At 42.3% G+C, this 27,779-nt stretch overlaps 2 protein-coding genes across 2 annotated transcripts in view; one reads left to right on the forward strand and one right to left on the reverse strand.

Annotated features, from left to right (window-relative positions):
* LOC121582789 (A disintegrin and metalloproteinase with thrombospondin motifs 6) overlaps nt 1–17,720 on the reverse strand; it is an 89,506-nt gene extending 71,786 nt beyond the window's left edge. The window contains exons 1-8 of the mRNA XM_041898890.1: nt 17,654–17,720; nt 17,284–17,423; nt 14,613–15,123; nt 13,714–14,114; nt 10,854–11,034; nt 8,201–8,451; nt 7,582–7,665; nt 4,196–4,341 (exon numbers count right to left, since the gene is read on the reverse strand). Coding sequence (XP_041754824.1) covers nt 4,196–4,341; nt 7,582–7,665; nt 8,201–8,451; nt 10,854–11,034; nt 13,714–14,114; nt 14,613–14,715 — 1,166 coding nt within the window. The 5' untranslated portion in view covers nt 14,716–15,123; nt 17,284–17,423; nt 17,654–17,720. The remainder of the gene's footprint in view (nt 1–4,195; nt 4,342–7,581; nt 7,666–8,200; nt 8,452–10,853; nt 11,035–13,713; nt 14,115–14,612; nt 15,124–17,283; nt 17,424–17,653) is intronic.
* Nucleotides 17,721–26,318: 8,598 nt separating this feature from the next.
* On the forward strand, nt 26,319–27,779 carry LOC121582788 (serine protease inhibitor Kazal-type 1). Its single transcript, XM_041898888.2, has 4 exons — nt 26,319–26,635; nt 27,055–27,080; nt 27,229–27,338; nt 27,598–27,779. Exons 1-4 carry the CDS (start codon nt 26,581–26,583, stop codon nt 27,641–27,643), a joined length of 237 nt encoding a protein of 78 aa, XP_041754822.1. The 5' UTR covers nt 26,319–26,580; the 3' UTR covers nt 27,644–27,779.

Raw genomic sequence — 27,779 nt, forward strand, 5'->3', positions numbered from 1 at the left:
AGATTTACTTCCTTTAATTTCCCCCCGAGTTTCTCAAACACCACGGGCCATGTTCCAAACGAGACACCGCATCCTCAACAACGTGGCCATCCAGCCCAGAGCCTAATAAAGCAACAGCGAGGGATGGAGAGGTCGCTCTGTGTAACATGGTGCCTAGAGGGAGGAGCTGGACCTGGACCATCCAAACAGACTCCCTCCCTCCACTTCAAGGATAATGTCTCCTCCTTATGTCCTGATTGACCGCAACCAGACCGCAACCACAGGAGACCAACACCATGAGGACCGCTGCCGTGAAGACTGCTACTATGACCTCATGGTTTCTGTGCACTCGTGGTAACCTCAGCCTGCCCTCAGCAAAGTGAACCACGCCCGCACGGCACGCTTAGAAGTTGATTTGAATGTAATTTTAATTTCACTCTTATTTTACCAGGCAGGTCAATTAATAACACATTCTTATTTAGGATGATGACCTGGCAGAAGTTGAGTTTGGGAGTACAGTACACAATTCATTTAGTGTTGTCAGCTGTATACACTTCAAGACTGACTTAGTAGTGAGAGAGCCTCCAACGCAACACACAGAGATAGCCTTTAGAGACAGTTACCACACATTTTAAATAGTTGATAGAGATAGTACTATGATAAACAGCATGGCCTACGGCATCCCTCGTCATCATCTCATAAAACCCTTTTTTAACCTGATATTTTTTCCAGGGATATCGTTAGCCATAAATGTAATAGCCACACATACAGTAAATCGCTGTGCTCTCTCTTTAGGTGGATTCCACCAGGGAATGGGGGAATGTTCTAGCAGACACGGTGGTTAATGAAAGCTTCTTTGGTCCATCATGAACTATTTATACTATCTCTAATGTTACCATCCTTCAGCCCAGCCTAGCCCAGCACAGCTCATCGCCTACACACACATCTTGTTGTACCATTATACTCAGGCCCTACAAAAGTTCTGGTTATGATTCCCTCCCTCCCTCCCCTCTCTCCCTCCCTCCCTCCCTCCCCTCTCTCCCTCCCTTCCTCTCTCCCTCCCCTCTCTCCCTCCCTCCCTCCCTCCCTCCCCTCTCTCCCTCCCCCTCCCCTCTCTCCCTCCCTCCCCTCTCTCCCTCCCCTCTCTCCCTCCCCCTCCCCTCTCTCCCTCCCCCCTCCTCTCTCCCTCCCTCCCTCCCTCTCTCAATAATTAGATGTTGTAGTGGGCCTATAATGCAAACACACAGTCACTGAACTCTGTAAGCAGCCTGTATCATGTATATACAACACAATGCTTTAGTGAAAGCATAGCAGCTAGCATCAGACAGACGCTGGAAAGCCCTATACCAGCAGAAGGCTGAGGTGATGTAAATTTGGCAGTACAGACTTGTCCTTCGATAATCACCGGCACAACAGACAGACAGATGGCTGGAAACAGCACTCCCAAAAACCCCTTCAGTAGCCTGCTGGCATCAGAATCCCAGCCAAACTTCCAAGGCTGCTTCTAAGGCTACCAACTATTATTTTCAGTAACAATAGATGACCTTACCTACTATCTCTATGGTCACTCCTATTGATGACTCACCAAGTGTCATCTTTAGAACAACAGGACTCTGAAAAGGAGCTGGAGAATGTTCCCTGACAGACAAACAGCTTAAGTCAACTAGCACTAGTCTAACGTTAGTAGAAAGCCTGGTTTGTACACAGCCAGGCAGGGAGAGTCAAAAGCAGGGCTTTAGCCCATGTCAATCACACTATGACAACCCCCCTGCAGACAAAACACGTGAGGAATATACTCGTTATTTGCTAGGTTATGTGGCCAAAACAGCTCGGGGAACAATAATACCAATAACAGGTAATGACAGTGTTTTTGCTGCAACACGGTTACCACCCATAAATCGTAGTATGACTGGTATGCCTGAAAGACCATATTTTCCCATTGTCATCAGCTTTACCCGGAGCCAGTAATAGATATGAGTAGTGGCCTGGCTGTGTGTTTCAAAGCTACTGTTCTGGCTGTGAAATGCAGACGTAGCACAAAGTGGGAAGGTGGAAGGACTGCTAAAGCATTTAAGTAAACAGACGTATAAGAGACATATAGTAAGGTCAATTATTACACATTTTTACCACTGGATGAATCATCATCAAATCCAATTGTATTTGTCACATGCGCCGAATACAACAGGTGTAGACCTTACAATGAAATGCTTACTTACGAGCCCTTAACCAATAATGCAGAGTTTTTTAAAAAGTAAGAAAAGTGTGCCTCTTAAACTAAAGGAAAAATAGTAACACAATAAAAAGAACAATATCAATAACGAGGCTATACACAAGGGCTACCGGTACCGAGTCAATGTGCAGGTGTATGGGGCAGTTGAGGTAATTGCGGTAATACAGTATATATAGTACCAGTCAAAAGTTTGGACACACCCACTCATTCAAGGGTTTTTCTTTATTTTTACTATTTTCTACATTGTAAAATAATAGTGAAGACATCAAAACTATAAAATAACACATATGGAATCATGTAGTAACCAAAAAAGTGTTAAACAAATCAAAATATATTTTAGATTTTAGATTCTTCAAAGTAGCCACCCTTTGCTTTGATGACAACTTTGCACACTCTTGGCATTCTCTCAACCAGCTTCATGAGGAATGCTTTTCCAACAGTCTTGAAGGAGTTCACACATATGCTGAGCACTTGTTGGCTGCTTTTCCTTCACTCTGCAGTCCAACTCATCCCAAACCATCTCAAATGGGTTGAGGTTGGGTGATTGTGGAGGACAGGTCATCTGATGCAGCACTCCATCACTCTCCTTCTTGGTAAAATAGCCGTTACACAGCCTGGAGGTGTGTTGGGTCATTGTCCTGTTGAAAAACAAATGATAGTCCCACTAAGCCCAAACCAGATGGGATGGCGTATCACTGCAGAATGCTGTGGTAGCCATGCTGGTTAAGTGTGCCTTGAATTCTAAATAAATCACAGACAGTGTCACCCGCAAAGCACCCCCACACCATCACACTCCATGCTTCACGGTGGCGAACACATATGCGGAGATCACCCGTTCACCTACTCTGCGTCTCAAAAAGACACAGCGGTTGGAACTAAAAATCTCAAATTTGGACTCATCAGACCAAAGGACAGATTTCCACCGGTTTAATGTCCATTGCTCATAAGTTTCTTGGCCCAAGCAGGTCTCTTCTTCTTATTGGTGTCCTTTCGTAGTGGTTTCTTTGCAGCAATTACTTGAACTCTGTGAAGCAGCAGAGGTAACTCTGGGTCTTCCTTTCCTGTGGCGGTCCTCATGAGAGCCAGTTTCATCATAGCGCTTGATGGTTTTTGCGACTGCACTTGAAGAAACTTTCAAAGTTCTTGACATTTTCCGGATTGACTGACCTTCATGTCTTAAAGTAATGATGGACTGTCGTTTCTCTTTGCTTATTTGAGCTGTTCTTGCCATAATATGGACTTGGTCTTTTACCAAATAGGGCTATCTTATTTATACCCCCCCACCTTGTCACAACACAACTGATTGGCTCAAATGCATTAAGAAGGAAAGAAATTCCACAAATTAACTTTTAACAAGGCACACCTGTTAATTGAAATGCATTCCAGGTGACTACCTCATGAAGCTGGTTGAGAGAATGCCAAGAGTGTGCAAAGCTGTCATCAAGGCAAAGGGTGGCTACTTTGAAGAATCTCAAATATAAAAATATATTTGGATTTGTTTAACACTTTTTGATTCCATATGTGTTATTTCATAGTTTTGATCTCTTCACTATTATTCTACTATGTAGAAAATAGTAAAAATAAAGAAAAACCCTGGAATGAGTAGGTGTGTCCGAACTTTTGACTGGTACTGTACATGTAGGTAGGGTTAAAGTGACTATGCATAGATAATAAACAGAGAGTAGCAGCAGCGTGTGTGAAGAGTGTGAATGCAGTGTGTGTGTGTGTGTGTGTGTGTGTGTGTGTGTGTGTGTGTGTGTGTGTGTGTGTGTTGGAGTGTCAGTGTAGTATGTGTGGGTGTGTGGTTAGAGTCCAGTGAGTTTACATCAAGGCTGCGCAAGAGAGTCAGTGCAAAAAATAAGAATAGATCAGAATAAAAAAAGCTTGTGTGTGTGTGTGGTGTGTGTGTGTGTGTGGTGTATGTGTGTGTGTGGTGTATGTGTGTGTGTGTGTGTAGGTGCGTGAGAGCGGAGTTGGAGAATCTACCGTGTGATGAGGACAGCATTGTCATGGTGAGCCATGCCATTCTCCGGGATGCTGTTCCCGTCTCCTTGGTGACTGAGGATGGACTTCTGCCACTTACAGAAGCTGTCTAGAGACTTGTCTGCATGGTGGTTGATCTCCAGGTTGGGCTGGATAGAACATACAGCACATATTACAACACAGTTTTTTTTTTTTTTTTTTGAGAGAGAGTCTGAACACATCCACAACCCGGAACAGTCAGAACACATCCACAACCCACAACAGTCAGAACACATCCACAACCCAGAACAGTCAGAACACATCCACAACCCAGAACAGTCTGAACACATCCACAACCCAGAACAGTCTGAACACATCCACAACCCAGAACAGTCTGAACACATATACAACCCGGAACAGTCTGAACACATCCACAACCCAGAACAGTCTGAACACATCCACAACCCAGAACACACAGAACCCAGCTCTCTGTCAAGAACAGGGACAGCATTCTGCACTTGACTAGGGCTGAATTAAGATTAACGCAAGCCACTCAAACTTTCACTTAAATCTCCTATTGACATCAATGTATGATTGGGCCGTCTTTGTAAAAAGCATAAGTCAAAAACTACAGTATATAAGCCTATAAAAGCCATGTCCACCATTTGACAGGATTCTGATATATCTGTTAAAAATAATCCAAAAATATATATATTCTAATTATTAATATATCCAAATAACACTATATCTGGGTAAAACATATAGGGTTCTGTCTTAAAATGGAAAATGTATGAAGACGTATTCATCTCTGCTGGCATCAATCCTGTATAGACAGACGCTAGATGTACAGTTCACCCTGTTCCTCCCATCAAACCTACACATTATATACAGGTATCTGCCTGTAAAGTGTCTTAATAGGGCGTTGGGCCACCACAAGCCGCCAGAGCAGCTTCAATGAATCTTGCCATAGATTCTACAAGTGTCTGGGACTCTATTGGAGGGAGGCGACACCATTCTTCCACAAGAAATTCCATCATTTGGTGTTTTGTTGATGGTGGTGGAAAACGCTGTCTCAGTCGCCGCTCCAGAATCTCCCATAAGTGTTGAATTGGGTTGAGATCTGGTGACTGAGCCGGCCATGGCATATGGTTTACATCATTTTCATGCTCATCAAACCACTCAGTGACCACTCGTGCCCTGTGGATGGAGGCATTGTCATCCACTCCCATCAGGATAGAAATTATTCACCATAAGCTGAAGGTGATCACTCAGAATGGCTGTGTATTTACTGGTGTTTACCTTGCCCTGTAAGGGGTTGACTGGACCTAAACCATGTTAGGGAAATGCACCCCACACCATAACTGAGCCACCAGAACCCTTCTTTACTCAATTGTTTCCATTATGTTCGCAGTTACAGTGAGGGAAAAAAGTATTTGATCCCCTGCTGATTTTGTACGTTTGCCCACTGACAAAGAAATTATCAGTCTATAATTTTAATGGTAGGTTTATTTGAACAGTGAGAGACAGAATAACAACAACAAAATCCAGAAAAACACATGTCAAAAATGTTATATATTGATTTGCATTTTAATGAGGGAAATAAGTATTTGACCCCCTCTCAATCAGAAAGATTTCTGGCTCCCAGGTATCTTTTATACAGGTAACGAGCAGAGATTAGGAGCACACTCTTAAAGGGAGTGCTCCTAATCTCAGCTTGTTACCTGTATAAAAGACACCTGTCCACAGAAGCAATCAATCAATCAGATTCCAAACTCTCCACCATGGCCAAGGCCAAAGAGCTCTCCAAGGATGTCAGGGACAAGATTGTAGACCTACACAAGGCTGGAATGGGCTACAAGACCATCGCCAAGCAGCTTGGTGAGAAGGTGACAGTAGTTGGTGCGATTATTCGCAAATGGAAGAAACACAAAATAACATTCACTCTCCCTCGGCCTGGGGCTCCATGCAAGATCTCACCTCGTGGAGTTGCAATGATCATGAGAACGGTGAGGAATCAGCCCAGAACTACACGGGAGGATCTTGTCAATGATCTCAAGGCAGCTGGGACCATAGTCACCAAGAAAACAATTGGTAACACACTACGCCGTGAAGGACTGAAATCCTGCAGCGCCCGCAAGGTCCCCCTGCTCAAGAAAGCACATATACAGGCCCGTCTGAAGTTTGCCAATGAACATCTGAATGATTCAGAGGAGAACTGGGTGAAAGTGTTGTGGTCAGATGAGACCAAAATCGAGCTCTTTGGTATTAACTCAACTCGCCGTGTTTGGAGGAGGAGGAATGCTGCCTATGACCCCAAGAACACTATCCCCACCGTCAAACATGGAGGTGGAAACATTATGCTTTGGGGGTGTTTTTCTGCTAAGGGGACAGGACAACTTCACCGCATCAAAGGGATGTTGGACGGGGCCATGTACCATCAAATCTTGGGTGAGAACCTCCTTCCCTCAGCCAGGGCATTGAAAATGGGTCGTGGATGGGTATTCCAGCATGACAATGACCCAAAACACACGGCCAAGGCAACAAAGGAGTGGCTCAAGAAGAAGCACATTAAGGTCCTGGAGTGGCCTAGCCAGTCTCCAGACCTTAATCCCATAGAAAATCTGTGGAGGGAGCTGAAGGTTCGAGTTGCCAAACGTCATGCTCGAAACCTTAATGACTTGGAGAAGATCTGCAAAGAGGAGTGGGACAAAATCCCTCCTGAGATGTGTGCAAACCTGGTGGCCAACTACAAGAAACGTCTGACCTCTGTGATTGCCAACAAGGGTTTTGCCACCAAGTACTAAGTCATGTTTTGCAGAGGGGTCAAATACTTATTTCCCTCATTAAAATGCAAATCAATTTATAACATTTTCGGCATGTGTTTTTCTGGATTTTGTTGTTGTTATTCTGTCTCTCACTGTTCAAATAGACCTACCATTAAAATTATATAGACTGATCATGTCTTTGTCAGTGGGCAAATGTACAAAATCAGCAGGGGATCAAATACTTTTTTCCCTCACTGTACCTGTAGGTTGAATGTAAAAATCCTCTATCAAATCTCACTGAGGGAAGATGTCTGAGCTCATCTCCACTGGAGAAGCTTTCATCTTTAGTGGTGGCAGGCATATGACAGATGCTTCTTATGCTCATTCCTTTCCTATTTTCTACTCTCGCTCGTGTCCTCTTCTCTCGTCTCTTCTTGTCACTCCTCTCCTCTCTCCCTTCTCTTTCCTCCTCCTACTCTCTCTCAACTGCTTGGAATAACTATGTTATTGCATAATAAGTAACCAAACCACAGAAATTGTAACTGAGATTAGAGCAACATACAGATGTTGATGTAGAATAGAAAGAGAGAGAGAGGCAGAGAGATAGAGAGAAAGAGGTAGAAGGAGGGAAAAGAGTGCACTCACCTGGTCCTCAGTCAGTACGATCAAGCGGGTTACTATAATGTTCACAACGTTTCCTAGGCTGGCATCACGGTAAAGTTTGGCAACCTGACCTCCAGAAAAGAAGAAAAGTCACAAAGTCAGACAAACTGTGTCCATGTGTCACAACACTTGATCAGTGTTTTCATCACACGTACTGGTGGAATAGAAAAACAGCCACCACACATTCAGCTCATGCTGCGATTTAAATGTCTGTTTTCAGTAAGAGAGAACATTCTGTTAAAATGTTAATGAAAACAAAATGCTATCCAAAGGGAGAATTATTTCGAATAAGTCCATTGATCATGCTCTAATACTCTACATTGGCTTGTTATCAGTAGGCTTGGGATGCCTCTCAATATCTTTCCTCCAATCCTTCATCTGTATTGATGTGAAAGATCTGGACAGGTGCAAGTGAGTCCTAAATGCTTTCACCTATCCTGTAAACTCAAATTAGTGTAAATGTAGGGGGAGGAGATGAGGAGAGGAAGCCACGTTAGACCATTGAGATTAACCCCTTTTGAGATTGACCCAAACTCTATTATCAGGCTTTTCTTTCAGACAAAACAACACTAATCGAAGCAAAAAGCAGGATCAAACTTACAATATTCATCACAGACAGGATATAATGCTCGATATCTTTGCGTCCATGGTAACCAACCATCATCTTATCAGCTACCACCAGGGTCTCTACGAAGCGTTCCGTGCTGAGTGACCGCCTTTGTCTGTGGCCCCCCCCGGGCAGGGTGCTGTTGGACCCAGGGGCTGGGGTGGGAGAGGAGGAGGGAGAGGAGGAGGTTGGAGAGGTTGGGGAAGGAGTGCTATGTTGGCAGGGGATCACGCTTTTTGTGAGGTCTGTGAATGAAGGAGGGAGAGGCAGTTTATATGAGAAAAAAGATTAGCAACTGAGTGAGAAAAGTTGATGATATGCTCTGAGAAAAGAATCATCTCAGGTGATTATAGGCAATGGTTTATCTGATGATCATCTTCATGGGGTATTTTAAATTTAAAAAGATAAGTAGAATTTGATACTGTTCAGCTCAATAGAAACATTCAAGGGAGACTAGAACTACTGATAATTTGATAACAAATAATGAGTTGAACATTTATTAAACATTTATCAACATAAATAAATAAGCCACTAAATGAAAACACAATGAAACAATCAGATATAGTCCATTGTGAAGGCATAGCCAAAGCAGAGCCAAGGGAGAGTTCGAGATAGAATTGCAGACACGTTGGGAATCTGGCCCTTTGAACCTTGCAGCTGAAGGCTTCCCTTCCTTTATGACCCAGATGCTCTGGGGAAAGGCTATAAGATAGAACATGTCAGGGCATGTCAGCTTCCTGCTGATGACAGCCTTCGCTGCTACTTATAAGACTTTGGTCCAAATACCTACACATCCACCTGGTTCCCCTCCAATCCCTATCCCACCACACAACATCTCACAGGACACCGCTCTGATGAGAGCCAGAGTATGTGTATTGTCCTTTAAAGCACTTAAAGAGAAAATGAGCCTCCATTTGAATTCAGTGGTTCTAGTTGCTCTCGTTCTATAGTGCCCAGTCACAGACTACAATACCTTTTTTTGATCAGTTCTGTGGTATACAGTGCATTCGGAAAGTATTCATACCCCTTGACTTTTTGATAAGTAACAGCCTTATTCTAAATGGATTAAATAAAACAAATTCCTCATCAATCTACACACAATACCCCATAATGACAAAGTGAAAACTGGTTTATATAAATTTTTGGAAATGTATTAGAAACAAAAAACAGAAATACCTTATTTACATAAGTATTCAGACCCTTTGTATGAGACTCGAAATTGAGCTCAGGTGCATCCTGTTTCCATTTATCATCCTTGAGATGTTTCTACAACTTGATTGGAGTCCACCTGTGGTAAATTCAATTGATTGGACATGATTTGGAAAGGCACACACCTGTCTATATAAGGTCCCACAGCTGACAGTGCATGTCAGAGCAAAAACCATGCCATGGAATTGTCCGTAGAGGTCCAAGACAGGATTGTGTCGAGGCACAGATCTGGGGAAGGGTACCAAAGAATTTATGTAGCATTGAAAGTCCCCAAGAACACAGTGGCCGCAATCATTCTTAAATGGAAGAAGTTTAGAACCAGCAAGACTCTTCCTAGAGCTGGCTGCCCGGCCAAACTGAGCAATCGGGGGAGAAGGGCCTTAGTCAGGGAGGTGACCATGAACCCGATGGTCACTCTGACAGAGCTCCAGAGTTCCTCTGTGGAGATGGGAGAAGATTCTCTGGTCTGATGAAACCAAGATTGAACTCTTTGGCTTGAATGCCAAACGTCACATCTGGAGGAAACCTGGCTCCATCCATACGGTGAAGCATGGTGGTGGCAGCATCATGCTGTGGGGATGTTCTTTAGTGGCAGGGACTGGGAGACTAGTCAGGATCGAGGGAAAGATGAACGGAGCAAAGTACAGAGAGATCCTTGATGAAAACCTGCTCCAGAGCGCCCAGGACCTCAGACTGGGGCGAAGGTTCACCTTCCAACAGGACAACGACCCTAAGCACACAGCCAAGACAACGCAGGAGTGGCTTCAGGACAAGTCTCTGAATGTCCTTGAGTGGCCCAGCCAGAGCCCGGACTTGAATCCAATCGAACATCTCTGGAGAGACCAGAAAATAGCTGTGTAGCGATGCTCCCCATCCAACCTGACAGCGCTTGAGAGGATCTGCAGAGAAGTATGGGAGAAACTCCCCAAATACAGGTGTGCCAAGCTTGTAGCGTCATACCCAACAAGACTCAAGGTTGTAATCACTGCCAAAGGTGCTTCAACAAAGTACTGAGTAAAGGGTCTGAATACTTACGTAAATGTTATATTTAAGTTTGTAATTTTTTATACAAATTAGCAAAATTTTCTAAAACCTGTTTTTGCTTTGTCATTATGCGGTACTGTGTGTAGATTGATGAGAAAAAAAAAATCCATTTTAGAATAAGGCTGTAATGTAATAAAATGTGGAAAAAGTAAAGGGGTCTGAATACTTTCCGAATGCACTGTACACCAGGATGAGGGGAGGCCAGAATGGGCCAGCCCTACAGCAGCGCGGTCTATCCACCGGAACCTGGGACTAGAACCAAACCAGCACTTCCTCTAGTCTGCTATGTATAGCTGCTCGTTTACGTTAGTCACCCAGCTCAGAGTCAACCCAGACTGAGGGCAGTGGAGAGCATGGGAGAGGAGAGGAGTGGAGAGGAGGATGCTTCACCAACCTGAGATGCCACAGCTGAACTCATGTTGGTTGGGTTGCTGCTGTGGCGAGGGAATTGCAGACTTTTTATAAATAACATGCTGCTGTCCTTCTCCCTGGTTCCATTGGCTGGAAGTGGCGGACGATATATTCTTTAATGGCTCTATTAAATACTGCTCTTCTTCTGTTGTAATAACACCGTGCTTGTTGAGAAACAAGAACATCGAGAGAGACAGGTTATAAGCAAACAATACAAACAACATTACAAGGCACACACACATAAACACAACATTTGAATTGATCTTATTGTAGTTTAAAAATAATTGCATAACCCCTTTTATCATAGAAAATGTCTAACAATTCCAACTCCTACCAGCTTAAACGGCCTTACAGTGAACAATTTATGCCATTTATATGAAATTACCTTTGACAAATAACCCCTATCATTTTCATTATAGTCATCAAAATATTGTTTTACTAATGAGTATTATGAACCAGGTTGAATGCTTTTTTCAGCACAACCACAATCATATGTGAAATGATTGGCACCCTGAGTCAGGGCTAAATGGCTAATGGTGTGTTCCAGCCGGAGTCATGTAACATTGCAGGCTGCAACACATAGAACAACTAACTCACAGCTCTGCTCTGCTCTGCTCTGTGTGTTGCACTGCAGTCAGACGTGAAAACACCCCACACTCTGAAGCAATTTTATAAATCATGTTATAACAACCAATTACACCTAGAACAACGCTGTAATTACTGGGACTGGAACCAAAGTACACAGCTCTCTGCCCTTGAACACCCCCTTTGTAACATAAATTGAAAAAGTACTTCAGAATGTGTTTATAAAAAACATTGGCACGCTGCATCACTCAGTAAAAACCCACAATGAAACCAATTAACCAAATATGACAACCTGGCACACGTCGGCAAGAAACCAATATTTGATAAAAGCCTAGCAGAGTGCGATGTCAAGATGTCTGGCAATTTACGAGATTAAACTACAGATACATTTCAGTTTTGTCCATTTTTGGTACTATTAAACGGTCTGAGGCGAAACAGACCTAATACTAATTCAATTTATGATACTGGAGCTGTGGGGTTGCCAGTACGTTTGGCCGCAACAACGGTAATACATGTTTTTCTCCACATGATTGCGATTGGCACAGAGGAACAGGGCTTTCTCCTTGTTCTGAGACATTTCAAAGTAAATGAGGGGGGATAAGAGTTTTTCCAATTGCTTCCAACAGTGAGTTTTAACGAAGACAGTCTGGCCAGTCCGTCAGTCTAAGATCAACAGCCTGAGGACCAATATCTCAGCTTTGATGATTAGCCGCTTCGTTAAAGCCCACAGAAAGCAACACATTCGCTTTCTTTCTTTTTTCACTGGAGAAACTCCAGTTCAAACCCCCCTAGTTCAAAAGCCCAGTTCAAAACCCCCTAGTCTAACCCCTAACCTCCAAACATACACTTCTCATAGATCTGACACTATCAGATGAGTCCTAGCCTTGGGCTGTGTGGAGCTATTACCATATTGCCTACCTACACTCATCCAACCCCTTCAGATCTACAAGGAATGCCTAGGGGTTAATTAGGGGCTAGGGGTTGATTTGGGACTGGGTATTAGTTTATCTGAGGAAACTGAAACCTGAAGAGAAGTTTTAGGTGTGCCCAAAACAAGATTTGGCCCTGATTGTTTAGTAAGCAAACAGAAAAACAGCCCTGCATGCTTATCTGTCACAGTCCATTGAGAAGGATATGTATTAGGTTCTCTATGGTGAGCTGGCTGGCTGGCTGGTTGCGACTAAAGCTCTGATGATCCTGTAAAGCAGCCTTTCTTAAAGTATGGGTCGCGACGACATGTTAATGGTGTGTGGCGACATATTTTAGGAACTCAGAGGAGGTCTCAACTTATTGTTTAGAGTTAGAAGCGTAGAATACGCAAGATGCAATTTGGGGGGCCCCCATTGATTTTGTTAGTCACTCTCACTCAGATATCATATTAACATGGCATAAGTCATGGCAAAATGTGTAGAATTGCAGGATATTTGCTTTAAAACTGCTAAGATTTCTCTCTACCCCATGGCAAAATGGGTAGAATTGCAAGAAATGTGTTAGAAAAGTGCCCAATTTTCTCTCCGCCCAATGGCAAAATGTGTAGAATTTTAGAAAACTTGCATTAAAACAGCAACATTTTCATTACACCCCATGGCAAAGTGTTTAGAATTGCAGGAAATTAAAGTTAAAACTTCAATTTTTCTCTCTGCTGTCAAGAGAGGGGCCATTCTAACCCAACCAAATCTTGCTTAGGACCCCAAAAGGGATCATGTTTTTATGACCTTGGGTCCCAGGAAAACACAGAGTTTCTCAATTTTCCCAGGCTGAATAAGTCTAAGAACCCCTACTGTAGAGAGCTTTCCCCATTAGCCACCCTACTATGCCCTATCCTAAGTGGCACTGTGCCAGGTGGAGGGAGGCCAACATGCTATTTAGCAAACTACACTCTGTCTAATCCTGTGACAGTAGAGCTGAGGGTTTGTCTGAGGTAGCCAGAGCAAAGAGACGGCATAGTATTAACTCTCTGTGCCTGGTCAATGGGGGCCTCCTGGCCTCCTCACAAAACAGGTCCTTGAGTACTCAAAGAATATTCAAACACACTCAAATATCCACAAATACATTCAGACATACTCTAAACAAAAGTCACAGAAACCCATAAAGGGGAGTAGAGTGGTGGTGGGTGTTCTACTTGGAAACAGACAGATCAAGTTGTCCTCTCTTCCATCCCTTCATCACACATTCCAATACCCTGATTGGCTACAGTAGCTTCCTTCCAACACACACCCAAACCAAACACATCAACTCCAGAATCCCATGGTACTCACCAAGCCCTTACAGTTACTGAGCGCTACTCTGGTGGAGCTGTACTGATCCTGGAGGTATCCTACATAGTGGCAGTTCTCCACCATGTCATGTCTCCACTCCAGGCCCTCTCTCCCCCAGTACTCCACCGTGAAATGTTTGGACACCAGGTGAGGGTTGAGGGTCAGGTTTAAGTGAAAGTGCTTTCCGTAAGCAGACAGTCTGTAGAAGACCTGGGTCTGGGCCAGGTCCTGTTCGGCGTGGTCGGTTGGCTCTGGGCCGACGGTGGTGCTGGTTGGGTCGGTGGTTCGTCTCCTGCGACCGGGTCGGTGGTGTTTCACAGTGTAGCTGAGGAAGTCCCCGTTCTCGTCCACCTGCACCGGTACAGTCAGCTGGTAGTGCTGCAGGTAGGACAGGTACTCCTCTTTTACAGAAAAGAACAGATGGGGAGAGATGAGCCATCGGAGCAGGGGTGAATGAGGAAGAGAAAAATGAACACAGAATGTGAATCTGAGTAAGAACATTGATACACTACAGTAAGAAGCGACATATTAAAGACAATGGGGGCCTTCCAGCCATTGCAGAATATAACAGGATTACACACTACAGATAGTAGCTCATAGAATGTAGAATGTCTATGGTGGAACTCAGACAGAGACAGACAGGATAGACATGACCTCACAGTGTTCCAAAGCTAGCAGGTTGTGATCTACAGTGGGTTCATCCCTCTAAAACAACAGTCAGGCCAGGGCCACCAGATGTTGCAGATGTCTCACTGACTGACCACTGACCATGAGCAGCAACCATGCATACACCTGCCTCACTGGGAAGACAAATCCGTTTCTCTAAAGGAGAGCAGTTCTAGTACCTTGGGTGCAATCAAGCAAGTTAAGATGTACAATTAAGCAATGAGCAGTCCTACCTTGTGAGTTGTGCGAAAATCTTTGAAATTCTGAGGAAGCCATGACCACCACCAGGCTCAATATCAATATCCAAGTCAGCGTCTTCCGCAAAATTTCCATCATTCAGAGAAAGGTCTGACATGGGGTTGGGGGGAGGAGGGGTAAGGGGGTGGTTGTGCTACTGGCGGGCTAGGAACACACGATCAGTCCGGCGTGCCTGGCACCATAACAAGCCCATGGTTTGGGTCCTCTGTGGGGGAAATGTTCTCACTACTGCTTCTTCTCTTCTTGTCTCATCCAGGTCTCATCCAGAGAACGTCTCCGAGACACTCAGATTCCTCCTGAGGGCAGCAGACACTTCCAGACCTCACTGGTGTTTCCCTCTGAGCTCATGTCAGCCACTCATCATGGGTGGTGGTGATGCTAGAATCCATCGGTAGATCAGTCAGTCACTTCAAGCACGTCCACAGCAGCAGATTTATAGATCTAGATCTATATTGGAAGCTTGTCTTGACCAATCCATCTGCATACCTGTGAATACATCATTGCATAGTTCAATAAGCATACCTGCTACAAAACAACTAGTCTACACTATTAGAAAAATCTTGAACCTAAAAGGGTTCTTCGGGTGTCCCTATAGGAGAACCCTTTGAAGAACCCTTTTTGGTTCCAGGTAGAACCCTTTTGGGTTCCAGGTAGAACCCTTTCCACAGAGGGTTATACATGGAACCTAAAAGAGTTCTACCTGGAACCAAAAAGGGTTATCCTATGGGGACAGCCAAAAAACACTTTTGGAACCCTTTTTTCTAAGAGTGTACTACATAGGCTAAAATGTGTATCTAATACAATTAGCCATGGAAAAAAAGATGATGCCAAATGACTGCACAGCATATTCACCAACAGTACACTCCATGACAGAAATACCATCCTCCAGTTGCCTGCTTACCCAGCATGCCATGGTGTGTGGTTAGCAGGTTAGCGTTTTTCGTCATGAATCTTGTTCTGGAGGCAGCTCTGCAGAGTGGTCACTAGCTAGCACAGCCACAAAGTCATACAATCTGATTTTAAACCTAACCATCATCTTAACCCTAACCACCTGCTAATTTTTGTTTTCATTAATTTTTTCAATATAGCCCATTTTGACTTCGCAGCTGGCTTATCTAAGGGGAAATCGCTCAGTTCTGCCTCCAGGACAAGACTCATGACAATAAACGTCAACCTGCATGTGGTTAACGGTGTTTATGACACCATACCATCTCCACAGCCTAAGGAGAAGTCAGTCTTTCAGATATTCAACAGCAAGTCACAACAACAACAACACGTTGATCAAGTACAAAAGCAGCCTATGCTTCGATGTCCGCCAGCCTCCTCAGTCAACACAGCACCTGTCTCTATAACAGGTTTAGGCATCTCTCTCCCACTGACTCTAGCTGCAGCCAGGAGCAAATCAAAAGATTAACGTTGGTCTCAGCAAGCCCTCTGTGTGTGTGTGTGTGTGTGTGTGTGTGTGTGTGTGTGTGTGTGTGTGTGTGTGTGTGTGTGTGTGTGTGTGTGTGTGTGTGTGTGTAACAACGTAGAAGTAAAGGTGTTATAATCATGTAATAACGCACACATTTATCATTGAACCTATCAATCAATTAATTAATTAATCATTCACTTGTTCTATATTTCTAACCACTTACCGGATATTCTTCAAGAAAGAGAGGGTCACTCACTCACACAGCTCATAAACAGCACGCCATACTTTTAGAACCAAGTCCAGGCAAGGTTCCAAGTTTACGTCCAAGTGAAAATGCGTAAATTCCACTAATCACCTCTGATCTATCGGATGTGCGTAAAGACAGTATGGGTGGTTATCTGTCTGTGGATAGAATCCAGAGTGTTGGAAGCGGCGTGTTGCACCTTGTGTAAGCGCTATATAATGAACATCTAGCAACATATATCCAGACAGCAGCGCTATATCTACTTGGCCACTCCGTCTGACCCAGACATTTGGCACCCAGCTCGAATACATCAGACTACACCGACCGACCGACTGAAATAAAAAAAAGTTTCACTGCTCCTTTAAAGTGAATCTATCATACCAACAGTTCAGCACTGTTCCTATGTTAGGGATTACGAAAAGAGTATGAAAACGCCGGGAATAATTATTGTTAGCTATTTCAGAAATTACAGACACTATCTCGGTCAAGTCATATGGGTTTGCTTGACTCCTTAACACACAGACAGAGACAGACCGTTCTTGCATATGTGGACCTGTTTTAGTGAGTTACAAATGTAACAGTGCAAGATAAAGTAGGCTATGCCAAGTGCTTATAGGCATCAAACCAGTTTTAAAAGACACGTGATTGTTCTATAAACGCTGGAAGAAATAGTGGATCCAACTTTAACCAACCTTTACTCGCCAAATACTGTATGTGTATGGAATTCCAAGTGCCTATAGGGTTTTACTTTTATACGTTTCATCTAGTTCTAATTTTGTTAAAATCACAAAAGAGGTTTTTCCAAAAGATGTGGGCTACAATGTGAAAAATAAATAATTGCATTTTCTGTTTGTTTTTTTTAAGATGGAGAGCCTACACACTTGAAAGAAAAGAAATCTGCGGCGGCTCTGTTAAAAGTGCATGAGAGACACACAGCATTCTCTAGTTGTGTCTATGGAGTGCTGATAGACTACAAGCAGATAGTTACCGTCTTCATCTTCATTGTCAGCGGCAAAGCCAAACTGTGGAGAGTAGAGTAACGTTACAGAGTGCAGACAATAGACTTCGTCTGCGCTGAAGTTCCGTAGTAGCCAGATCACTTCTCTCCTTCTTGGTTTATGCCATTCTCTATCTCCCCATGAGAGAGAAAACAGAGGAACATAAATGTCTTAGCAGAAAAGTCTATCCCCAAGAATAACTTTTAAACTAACTCCAAAATAAGGATACCTAATTTATAGCCCTGTCCTCTTTAAAATAGACTTGGTGTGTTTGCTGAGTTGTTACTTTTGGATAACGCAGGTAGTATGCTGCAGAATAATAACAAATAGTCTAGATCTAGGACAGTGCATGCAACACACCTAAATTGAGTTGAAGTAGCTCCCTTTAATACAGTATACCCGGTCTGGAACCATAGCCAAGTTCTGAGCTGCTTCAAATTGGCAGCTTTTTCAGGCTGGGAGGTTCAGCTGACGTCATTGCAGATGTGCGTATTCTAACCATCAGCTGTGCGCATGTTCCGATCTAATATCACGTGCAGGGGGGGGGGGGTACAAATAGGTTGCAGGAACTTCTCTTTTCCATAATCTATAAGCACAAAGTGTAGCATAATTGACTGGTTTGCCAACAATCACAGTAGAAAAAAGTTTGGCACACTTAAAAGTGTTTGTTGCAACAAAGATAAACAAAGATGTAGAAAACCATTATTTTTCAGTGGACGTTTTTTATTAGGAGACCTAGCTAACATATAGCAGTGAAATTGGTCAGCTTTAATAGCCTGCCCTAGACCTTGGCATCTTATGGTATACCATCTATAGTGTACAATATGTGGAACTCTATAGACCTAGTTTTTGACAAAGCTAACAATATCCTGCATTTATTCTTGTTATGGAATAATGGATATGGTTGAACTAAACTTTTCAGCCAAGGATATTGTCTACCTAGTATAACAATTATTTGCTCCAGTACTGTTGCTGAAATGCACCAGTGACTAAGTTGGCGTAGGGAGAAATCATTAGATGAGTCAAATAGGCAAAGCTGCAATTTTTCAGAATGCAGTGTGTAACCTACTTAAGATGGAGAATCACTCTGATGATAAACACAGAACTATTTGAAGGATTGTTGCGCCTTCCTGTGTTCAAAAACTATATAGCAGCTTTGAGCCATTATTATCTGCCATCATTATCTGTATTAATAAATGCTAAAGAACTGTATTTTTCTCAATCTCGGAAATGCATCTTGTCCTCTTTATTTCACCTGTACTCATTGTCTTATTAATTGTGGTATTTGATGTGGGTTTCCTCATTGTGTGTTTGATTGAATTCCTGCATAAATTGGAGTTGAAATGTAAATAAAGACGGCATGTGCTGTCAAGCCAGCCTTGGCTTGCCTGATAGGTGGTTTGAAAAAACTATTTAATAAACTGAAATGAAATAATTAACAAACCCGTTTGTAAAACAAAAATAGACTGAAACTATTATATTTCACTCCAAAACGAACTAAAATAAAACAAAACCATGAACTCTGATCAGTTTTAGTTTTTAGGGGGGCAAAAATCTAATGGGGTTTTCAAGCTTTTATTTCTAATCGGGTTTTCAAGCTTCTGAATCTGGCGGGTCACATTGAGAATGGACGTGTTCGAGAGCATCAAAGGACTGCTGGAGACTGCCGACTGACTGATCTAGAAGTCACCTTGCTTCATTAATAACATCTCATTAATCATTTGTAGATCAGTCAGTCACAATATACCCATGACACATTGCGGTTTTGATCATCTTGAACATGGCCACTGACTTTATCATTTAAAGGTAAACTCAACGAGATGATGTTTCCACAAGCAGCACACACAGAGATACATAGAGATATCATCTTTATATACAGTGCATTCAGAAAGTATTCAGACCCCTTCTCCTTTTCCACATTTTGTTAGGTTACAGCCTTATTCTAAAATGTATTAAATTGTTTTCCCCCCTCATCAACCTACACTCAATACCCCATAATGACAAAGCAAAAACAGGTCTTTAGACATTTTTGCAAATGTATATAAAAAAAACACTGAAATATCACATTTACATAAGTATTCAGACCCTTTACTCAATACTTTATGGAAAGCACCATTCGCAGTGATTACAGCATCGAGTCTTCTTGGGTATGACGCTACAAGCTTGGCACACCTGTATTTGGGGAGTTTCTCCCATTCTTCTCTGCAGATCCTCTCAAGCTCTGTCAGGTTGGATGGGGAGCGTCGCTGCACAGCTATTGTCAGGTCTCTCCAGAGATGTTCGATCGGGTTCAAGTCCGGGCTCTGGCTGGGCCACTCAAGGACATTCAGAGACTTGTCCCGAAGCCACTCCTGCGTTGTCTTGGCTGTGTGCTTCGCCCCAGTCTGAGCACTCTGGAGCAGGTTTTCATCAAGGATCTCTCTGTACTTTGCTCTGTTCGTCTTTCTCTCGATCCTGACAAGTCTCCCAGTCCCTGCCGCTGAAAAACATCCCCACAGCATGATGCTGCCACCACAATGCTTCACTGTAGGGATGGTGCCAGGTTTCCTCCAGGCGTGACGCTTAGGCCAAAGAGTTCAATCTTTGTTTCATCAGACCAGAAAATCTTGTTTCTCAAGGTGCCTGTTGGCAAACTCCAAGTGGGCTGTCGTGCCTTTTACTGAGGAGTGGCTTCCGTCTGGCCACTCTACCATAAAGGCCTGATTGGTGGAGTGCTGCAGAGATGGTTGTCCTTCTAGAAGGTTCTCCCATCTTCACAGAGGAACTCTGGAGCTCTGTCAGAGTGACCATCGGGTTCTTGGTCACCTCCCTGACCAAGGCCCTTCTCCCCTGATTGCTCAGTTTGGATGGGCGGCCAGCTCTAAGAAGAGTCTTGGTGGTTCCAAACTTCTTCCATTTAAGAATGATGGAGGCCACTGTGTTCTTGGGGACCTTCAATGCTGCAGAAATGCTTTGTTACCCTTCCCCAGATCTGTGCCTCGACACAATCCTGTCTCGAACCTCTACGTACAATTCCTTTGACCTCTTGGCTTGGTTTTTGTTCTGACATGCACTGTTAACTGTGGGACATTATATAGACAGGTGTGTGCCTTTCCAAATCATGTCCAATCAATTTAATTTACTACAGGTGGACTCCAATCAAGTTGTAGAAACATCTCAAGGATGACCAATGGAAACAGAATGCACCGGAGCTCAATTTCGAGCCTCATAGCAAAGGGTCTGAATACTTATGTAAATAAGGTATTTATGTTTTTTATTTTATACATTTGCAAACATTTCTAAAAATTTGTTTTCACTTCGTCATTATGGGGTATTGTGTGTAGATTGATGAGAAAAATTTAATTTAATCAATTTTAGAATAAGGCTGTAACGTAACAAAATGTGGAAAAGGGGAAGGGGTCTGAATACTTTCCGAATGCACTGTATATTTCTTGATTCCATTATTGTACTTTTAGATGTGTGTATTGTTGTGAATTGCTAGATATTACTGTACTGTTGGAGCTAGGAACACAAGCATTTCGCTACACCCACAATAACATCTGCTAAATATGTGTATGTGACCAATAAAATTTGATTTGATTTCAAATAAAAATCTTAACACTAATAGAAATAAAAACGAATATAAAAACAGAAAACTATAATAGACTTTTGTGAGACTGTGATCTGGGATGGTAAAGTCTTTATTAAACATATTATCCCATTTATTTGGTTATACTGCCTTGAGCGAGGCACTGTAAAACAACACATTTCACTGCACCTATCTGGTGTATGTGACAATAAAACATCTTATTTTACTGTATGTTGACCTTTGAAACACCATTATTGACACAAGAGGATGGTAGCATACACCAGTAAAACCTCTCTCAAGCAAAATGTGTGTAAACAGAATCCCTTCCACCCCCTCTCTTTCGCTCTCTCTTGCTCGCTCTCTCTCTTGCTCGCTCTCTCTCTCTTTCGCTCTCTCTCTCGCTCTCTCTCTCTCTCTCTCTCTCTCACACACACTTGTAATGAGAGTATATATATATAATATACTTTTTTTCATTACTATGCTTATGGTAGATATGTTACCATGGTAAATTGGTTTAACCCCAGTGTTGGGGAGTCATGTAGTTCAACTAGTCATTTACCTCCAATTTGCAGTAGTGGTTGTTGAACTCAGTTCAAATCTTGGTAGTGTTTTCAATAGTGAATTTCTTTTTTGCCATGTAGAGGTGTAGCTAACTACTGAAACTACATACTACTTTTTTGCAAAAGGAAAATAAAAGATGGGTGAAGTAGGCAATCATTTTTCTTTTTCGGCATCAAACCTGCCTAATTCTCACTTGAAACTTTTCTTGTGTTTAATAGGCTAAATAACGCATTCTGTTAACATTTGACCCCAGAGTGATCTGTCTTGCATTTTGTAGTCTGTGACATTTCAGATTTAGATATGATAATTTTTCTGTAGTTTGGATGTAGTGAACTACAGTGGGGAAAAAAGTATTTAGTCAGCCACCAATTGTACAAGTTCTCCCACTTAAAAAGATGAGAGGCCTGTAATTTTCATCATAGGTACACGTCAACTATGACAGACAAAATGAGAAAAAAAATTCCAGAAAATCACATTGTAGGATTTTTAATGAATTTATTTGCAAATTATGGTGGAAAATAAGTATTTGGTCAATAACAAAAGTTTCTCAATACTTTGTTATATACCCTTTGTTGGCAATGACACAGGTCAAACGTTTTCTGTAAGTCTTCACAAGGTTTTCACACACTGTTGCTGGTATTTTGGCCTATTCCTCCATGCAGATCTCCTCTAGAGCAGTGATGTTTTGGGGCTGTCGCTGGGCAACACGGACTTTCAACTCCCTCCAAAGATTTTCTATGGGGTTGAGATCTGGAGACTGGCCAGGCCACTCCAGGACCTTGAAATGCTTCTTTGAAGCCACTCCTTCGTTGCCCGGGCGGTGTGTTTGGGATCATTGTCATGCTGAAAGACCCAGCCACGTTTCATCTTCAATGCCCTTGCTGATGGAAGGAGGTTTTCACTCAAAATCTCACGATACATGGCCCCATTCATTCTTTCCTTTACACGGATCTGTCGTCCTGGTCCCTTTGCAGAAAAACAGCCCCAAAGCATGATGTTTCCACCCCCATGCTTCACAGTAGGTATGGTGTTCTTTGGATGCAACTCAGCATTCTTTGTCCTCCAAACACGACGAGTTGAGTTTTTACCAAAATAGTTCTATTTTGGTTTCATCTGACCATATGACATTCTCCCAATCCTCTTCTGGATCATCCAAATGCACTCTAGCAAACTTCAGACGGGCCTGGACATGTACTGGCTTAAGCAGGGGGACACGTCTGGCACTGCAGGATTTGAGTCCCTGGCGGCGTAGTGTGTTACTGATGGTAGGCTTTGTTACTTTGGTCCCAGCTCTCTGCAGGTCATTCACTAGGTCCCCCCGTGTGGTTCTGGGGTTTTTGCTCACCGTTCTTGTGATCATTTTGACCCCACGGGGTGAGATCTTGCGTGGAGCCCCAGATCGAGGGAGATTATCAGTGGTCTTGTATGTCTTCCATTTCCTAATAATTGCTCCCACAGTTGATTTCTTCAAACCAAGCTGCTTACCTATTGCAGATTCAGTCTTCCCAGCCTGGTGCAGGTCTACAATTTTGTTTCTGGTGTCCTTTGACAGCTCTTTGGTCTTGGCCATAGTGGAGTTTGGAGTGTGACTGTTTGAGGTTGTGGACAGGTGTCTTTTATACTGATAACAAGTTCAAACAGGTGCCATTAATACAGGTAACGAGTGGAGGACAGAGGAGCCTCTTAAAGAAGTTGTTACAGGTCTGTGAGAGACAGAAATCTTGCTTGTTTGTAGGTGACCAAATACTTATTTTCCACCATAATTTGCAAATAAATTCATTAAAAATCCTACAATGTGAATTTCTTGATTTTTTTTCCTCAATTTGTCTGTCATAGTTGACGTGTACCTATGATGAAAATTACAGGCCTCTCTCCTCTTTTTAAGTGGGAGAACTTGCACAATTGGTGGCTGACTAAATACTTTTTTTCCCCACTGTACTTATTCAAAGTAACTTTAGTTAAGTAAACTATAATTTTCTTAAGGGTAGCTTTAGTGTAGCTTAACTTCTTCCAGTGTGAAGTAATTACTTGGTAAACTATATTTTAAGAGTAGCTTCCCCAACACCATTTAACCCTACCAATACTACCAAATATAAATGTTTATCACAGACACCATCACATTGGGTGCAGCAGCCATTCATGGAAAAACTTTGAACGTTGGCATCAACAGCTAACAATTATGCCTCAAAGAGTAATACAGGGATTTATGGGAATTGTTATCAGTTTGTAAGATTAGCCTCCTTTACTTTTGGGCCTTAACCTGGTGCTTGATCTCATGCCTAAAAATGGCTCTATACATGTTTATATATGGTTCTATACATGTCTATATATGGCTCTGCTTGCATTTAGTTATGAGGTATTGAGCTATGGAATGAATGTAATGAATGTACAACAAGAGATCTTCATATTCATATAGTGATTGTGGTTCACCTCCCTTATGGACAAGCGAACATAATAAATAAATTAAAATTATGTTTTTAAACATGAAAAACAGAATGTTCATTTCATTGATTGCGCTCTTCATGCAATAAAGTTCCCTACCGGTAGATATCCCCTACTCTTAGTGGCAGTAAAGTATATGGCCATGACAATCACCTGTCCTGAAACAGTATATAATGATGTTCCTTCCCAGTACCCTCCTTCAGTTCTCCACCTGCCACCACCGAGGATTCCTCACCTCTTCTTCTGTACAGTACTATCCTTCAGCTAAACTACATCATACCGGTGAGATTTATTTCACAATAAGTTACCACATGGCTGGAAATCCTGTTTGTAGGTCAAGTAATAACTGTAGAAACTGTTTTGACAATGAAGGAATTTTTCACGAGTCAGGTTTTATCATGGTTTCATGACAAATATGCATGAATTTTCCATGGGTTTGACATTTTGCTTGGGCTACTGGTAGCTTTTCTTGCATGGTTTTGACAGTGTAGAGAACTGACAATACGGCAATAGTACCACAATTGTAGGAACCATTTAGGAACAAAACAGCTAAGAGCCATTGTTTAGGTTGTACTTAATGATGACCTGTGCCATGTTATCTTCCATAGAGAGACCATGTCTACTGTAACTAGACAACCAGGGAGCTACCAACCATCAGACTTCCAGACTGGCCTCTGCGACGTCTTCAGTGACTGTGGGACATGTAAGCTGACAGAAATTCCTATTTAACTAAGAGTGGCTGCATATCTTTTGTACATCCAGTGTTTTTCTTCATTTCATGCATGACTGAGGTAGCAAAATGTAAATTTTTTCATTGCTTTCTCCTCTCCTGAACTGAGAGGTAGTAACAGTATAATGTACTTCTACTGTACTCTCTCTCTCTCTCTTTCTCCCTCTCAGGTTGTTATGGTTGGTGGTGCTTCCCGTGTCTGGGCTGTTCTATCGCCAGTGATATGGATGAGTGTTGTCTGTGCGGGCCGTCCGTGGCCATGCGCACCATGTACCGTACTAGATACAACATCAAGGTGAGTTTCTTTCATAGACTGTAACAATATAGTTATATGATGCTTTATTACTCTTATTCGGTCACATGAAACATTCTAACCAGAGGGACAGGCTCAGATGTATGAGGTTCTCCTTGCCTCTCTGCAGGACTAACTGTCTTGTTTGGTTTGGTGTCCAGGGCTCCCTGTGTGGGGACTTCTGTTCTATCTTGTGGTGTAGGGTCTGCTCTACCTGTCAGCTGAAGAGAGATATAGATCTACGGAAGGAGCAGGGGATCTTCTGAACTCAGGTACAACCACAAGTCTGTCCATGTTTCACAGCACAGCTATTTATTTTCAGATAAGAAATATCTCATCCACCCACACTGCCGAGTGTGTCTATTAAACCCTTGAGCTACAGCCAAATAGCCTATTACCAGGCCCCTTACTCACATCAGCAGGTACTAAAAGAGCAGCTCAAATAAGAGACTGTTGTAAATTAGGCGCACCCTCAAATGTATGGTAGTGCTGTGGAAACTGTAGTGAGGCAATAACTGATAATGTAGCCTTAGACTTACTGTCCCCTTGAACCTTATGTAAGTGTAACACATTGAGTCATTTTAGTTCTTTGTGGTATGGTCATACAGTAGAGCAGGTAAAGCGTTTTAAAGACAAAAAATAAAAGTGTTTACTGGTATTTATGTCTCTTTTCCTGTAGATGGCACCAGAGAAGTGAATAAAAAGATCTGAGCTCCACTTCCAGTATCCTCAATTAGTTTTTGCTTTTGAGTTTAATTATTTTCTTGATGAGATATGAAATAGAAAGCAATAAATGTCCGGGATACTTTTTACCAAATGTAATTTGCCAATATGAATGCTATTAAAATGCTCCAATGGTAGGACATACATTGTGGCTTGATTATTCAGAAATTCCTAGAAATTGTGCATCATCAGTCAAATATATATATTCATTCTCTTTTTTATGTTTCTCCCCTTGTGTACTGCTGGTATGGACCGCTTCTATGTCACCTTATACTGAATAAAATAAAAATAATTGTACACAAAATAAGTAAAAGATCATATGAGCAGCAATATAACTTAGTCAAACATTTCTCAGACACACCTCAGGGTGAAGCACTGTACACATGTATTGGTTAACCTGGTCATTAAACTTTAGGTCCACTAGCTACTCATGTTTTGTAATAAAGATAAAGGCAGTGACAAATCACATGCTTGATGGACAGGATGAAGCTGTATAGTCCATTGGAGATTATGGTAGATAAATTAATCATTGAATTGTCAAACGGAGGGAGCCCTACCATACAGGTGTGTTTGAAGTGTTCCCCTCTGTTGTGTGTAATATGTTAAATTATGATACTTGATAAATACACAAGCTCTTGGATATCTGTGGTGCTACTGTTTGAGTTTTTTTAAGACTAGAGCCAAAAATGTGTGTCACTGTCAATAGAACAGAAGGGGGACTTTGGCCAGACATGAGCTCAGGTCATTGATGAAGTGGTTTCCCAAAACACTGATAAGAGTATATAGACATTTATTACCAGGAGAAACACTCACCATTACCAGAAGAAATACTCACCATTACTAGGAGAAATACTCACCATTACTAGGAGAAATACTCACCTTTACCAGAATAAATACTCACCATTACCAGAATAAATACTCACCATAACCAGAAGAAATACTCACCATAGCGGACTACTGCAGTTGTCAATATGCCTGGAAAACCTACTTTTCTCCTTCTTCTTCTCATCATATCCTGCCTCTCAAGTAAGCATACTTCTCTACCATGGAAATGTAATTTCAGTATGTATTGTAAATGTTGTGCCACTTTATCAATGTTAAAGTTGGCGCAGTGGTCTAAGGCACTGCATCGCAGTGCTAGCTGTGCCACTAGAGATCCTGGTTCGAATCCAGGCTCTGTCGTAGCCGGCCGCGACCGGGAGACCCATGGGGCGGCGCACAATTGGCCCAGCGTCGTCCAGGGTAGGGGAGGGAATGGCCGGCAGGGATGTAGCTCAGTTGGTAGAGCATGGTGTTTGCAACGCCAGGGTTGTGGGTTCGATTCCAACGGGGGGCCAGTATGAAAAATATATATATAATGTATGCACTCACTAACTGTAAGTCGCTCTGGATAAGAGCGTCTGCTAAATGACTAAAATGTAAAATGTAAATGTTTTGTCCATCAGATGTGCAGGGGGCAAACTTTAAGAAGGTAATGTATCTAATTATAGTTATTTTGATACGAACAGTTGAATAAGCTCGTTTTTCTTACGCAACTAATGATATTGGTCGATTCAAATTAATTAAAACTGGGAGGAAAGACTCAGCTCACAACATGCAACTCCTCATCATTCCTTTAGCCCATGTGCTACAACTACCAGTTGCCTGGCTGTCCCTTCAACTTTGAGCCTGTGTGTGGATCCAATGGAGTTACTTACGCCAATGAGTGCGTGTTGTGTGACACCATAAGGTACAACACTATCAGTAATTGTTGTTATACAGTAAAACAGGTTGTTTGGATCCTTAATGCTGATTATAAAGGGACTGTAGTTAGAAAATGCATGGCTAAATCTGGTTATGTAAAGCATTATGTTATTCAATTACTACTGCAATTTAGCATCCATAAACTATTTGAGTTTCTGTATCAAGCTGTAGTCCAATCAAACTGGTACAATGTAATTCTTACTGACAGGGTGTAAGTAAATTGGAATCTATATTTTCTCTTTCAGAGAAACAAGGAGGAAGATACTAATTGTCAAATGTGGACCTTGCTGAAGAAGTCGGAATTTGCAAATTCAACAGTATAAAACATTGCTGAAACACAAATTCAACAGTTAAAACACTGCTGAAACACAAATTGTGATGAAAAAGAGCTGATCATGCAGAATAAATATTTTTTGTTAAACGCTAA

This window comes from Coregonus clupeaformis, chromosome 15 (assembly GCF_020615455.1).
Source record: "Coregonus clupeaformis isolate EN_2021a chromosome 15, ASM2061545v1, whole genome shotgun sequence".
In the NCBI taxonomy this organism is placed as follows: Eukaryota; Metazoa; Chordata; class Actinopteri; order Salmoniformes; family Salmonidae; genus Coregonus; species Coregonus clupeaformis.

Excerpts from the sequence above, each read along its gene's own strand:
- LOC121582788 (XM_041898888.2), top strand. The coding sequence starts at position 26,581 with ATGCCTGGAAAACCTACTTTTCTCCTTCTTCTTCTCATCATATCCTGC. Across the intron at positions 26,636-27,054 it reads CATCATATCCTGCCTCTCAA|ATGTGCAGGGGGCAAACTTT; the intron begins GTAAGCATACTT and ends TTTGTCCATCAG. Across the intron at positions 27,339-27,597 it reads GTGTTGTGTGACACCATAAG|AGAAACAAGGAGGAAGATAC; the intron begins GTACAACACTAT and ends TTTCTCTTTCAG.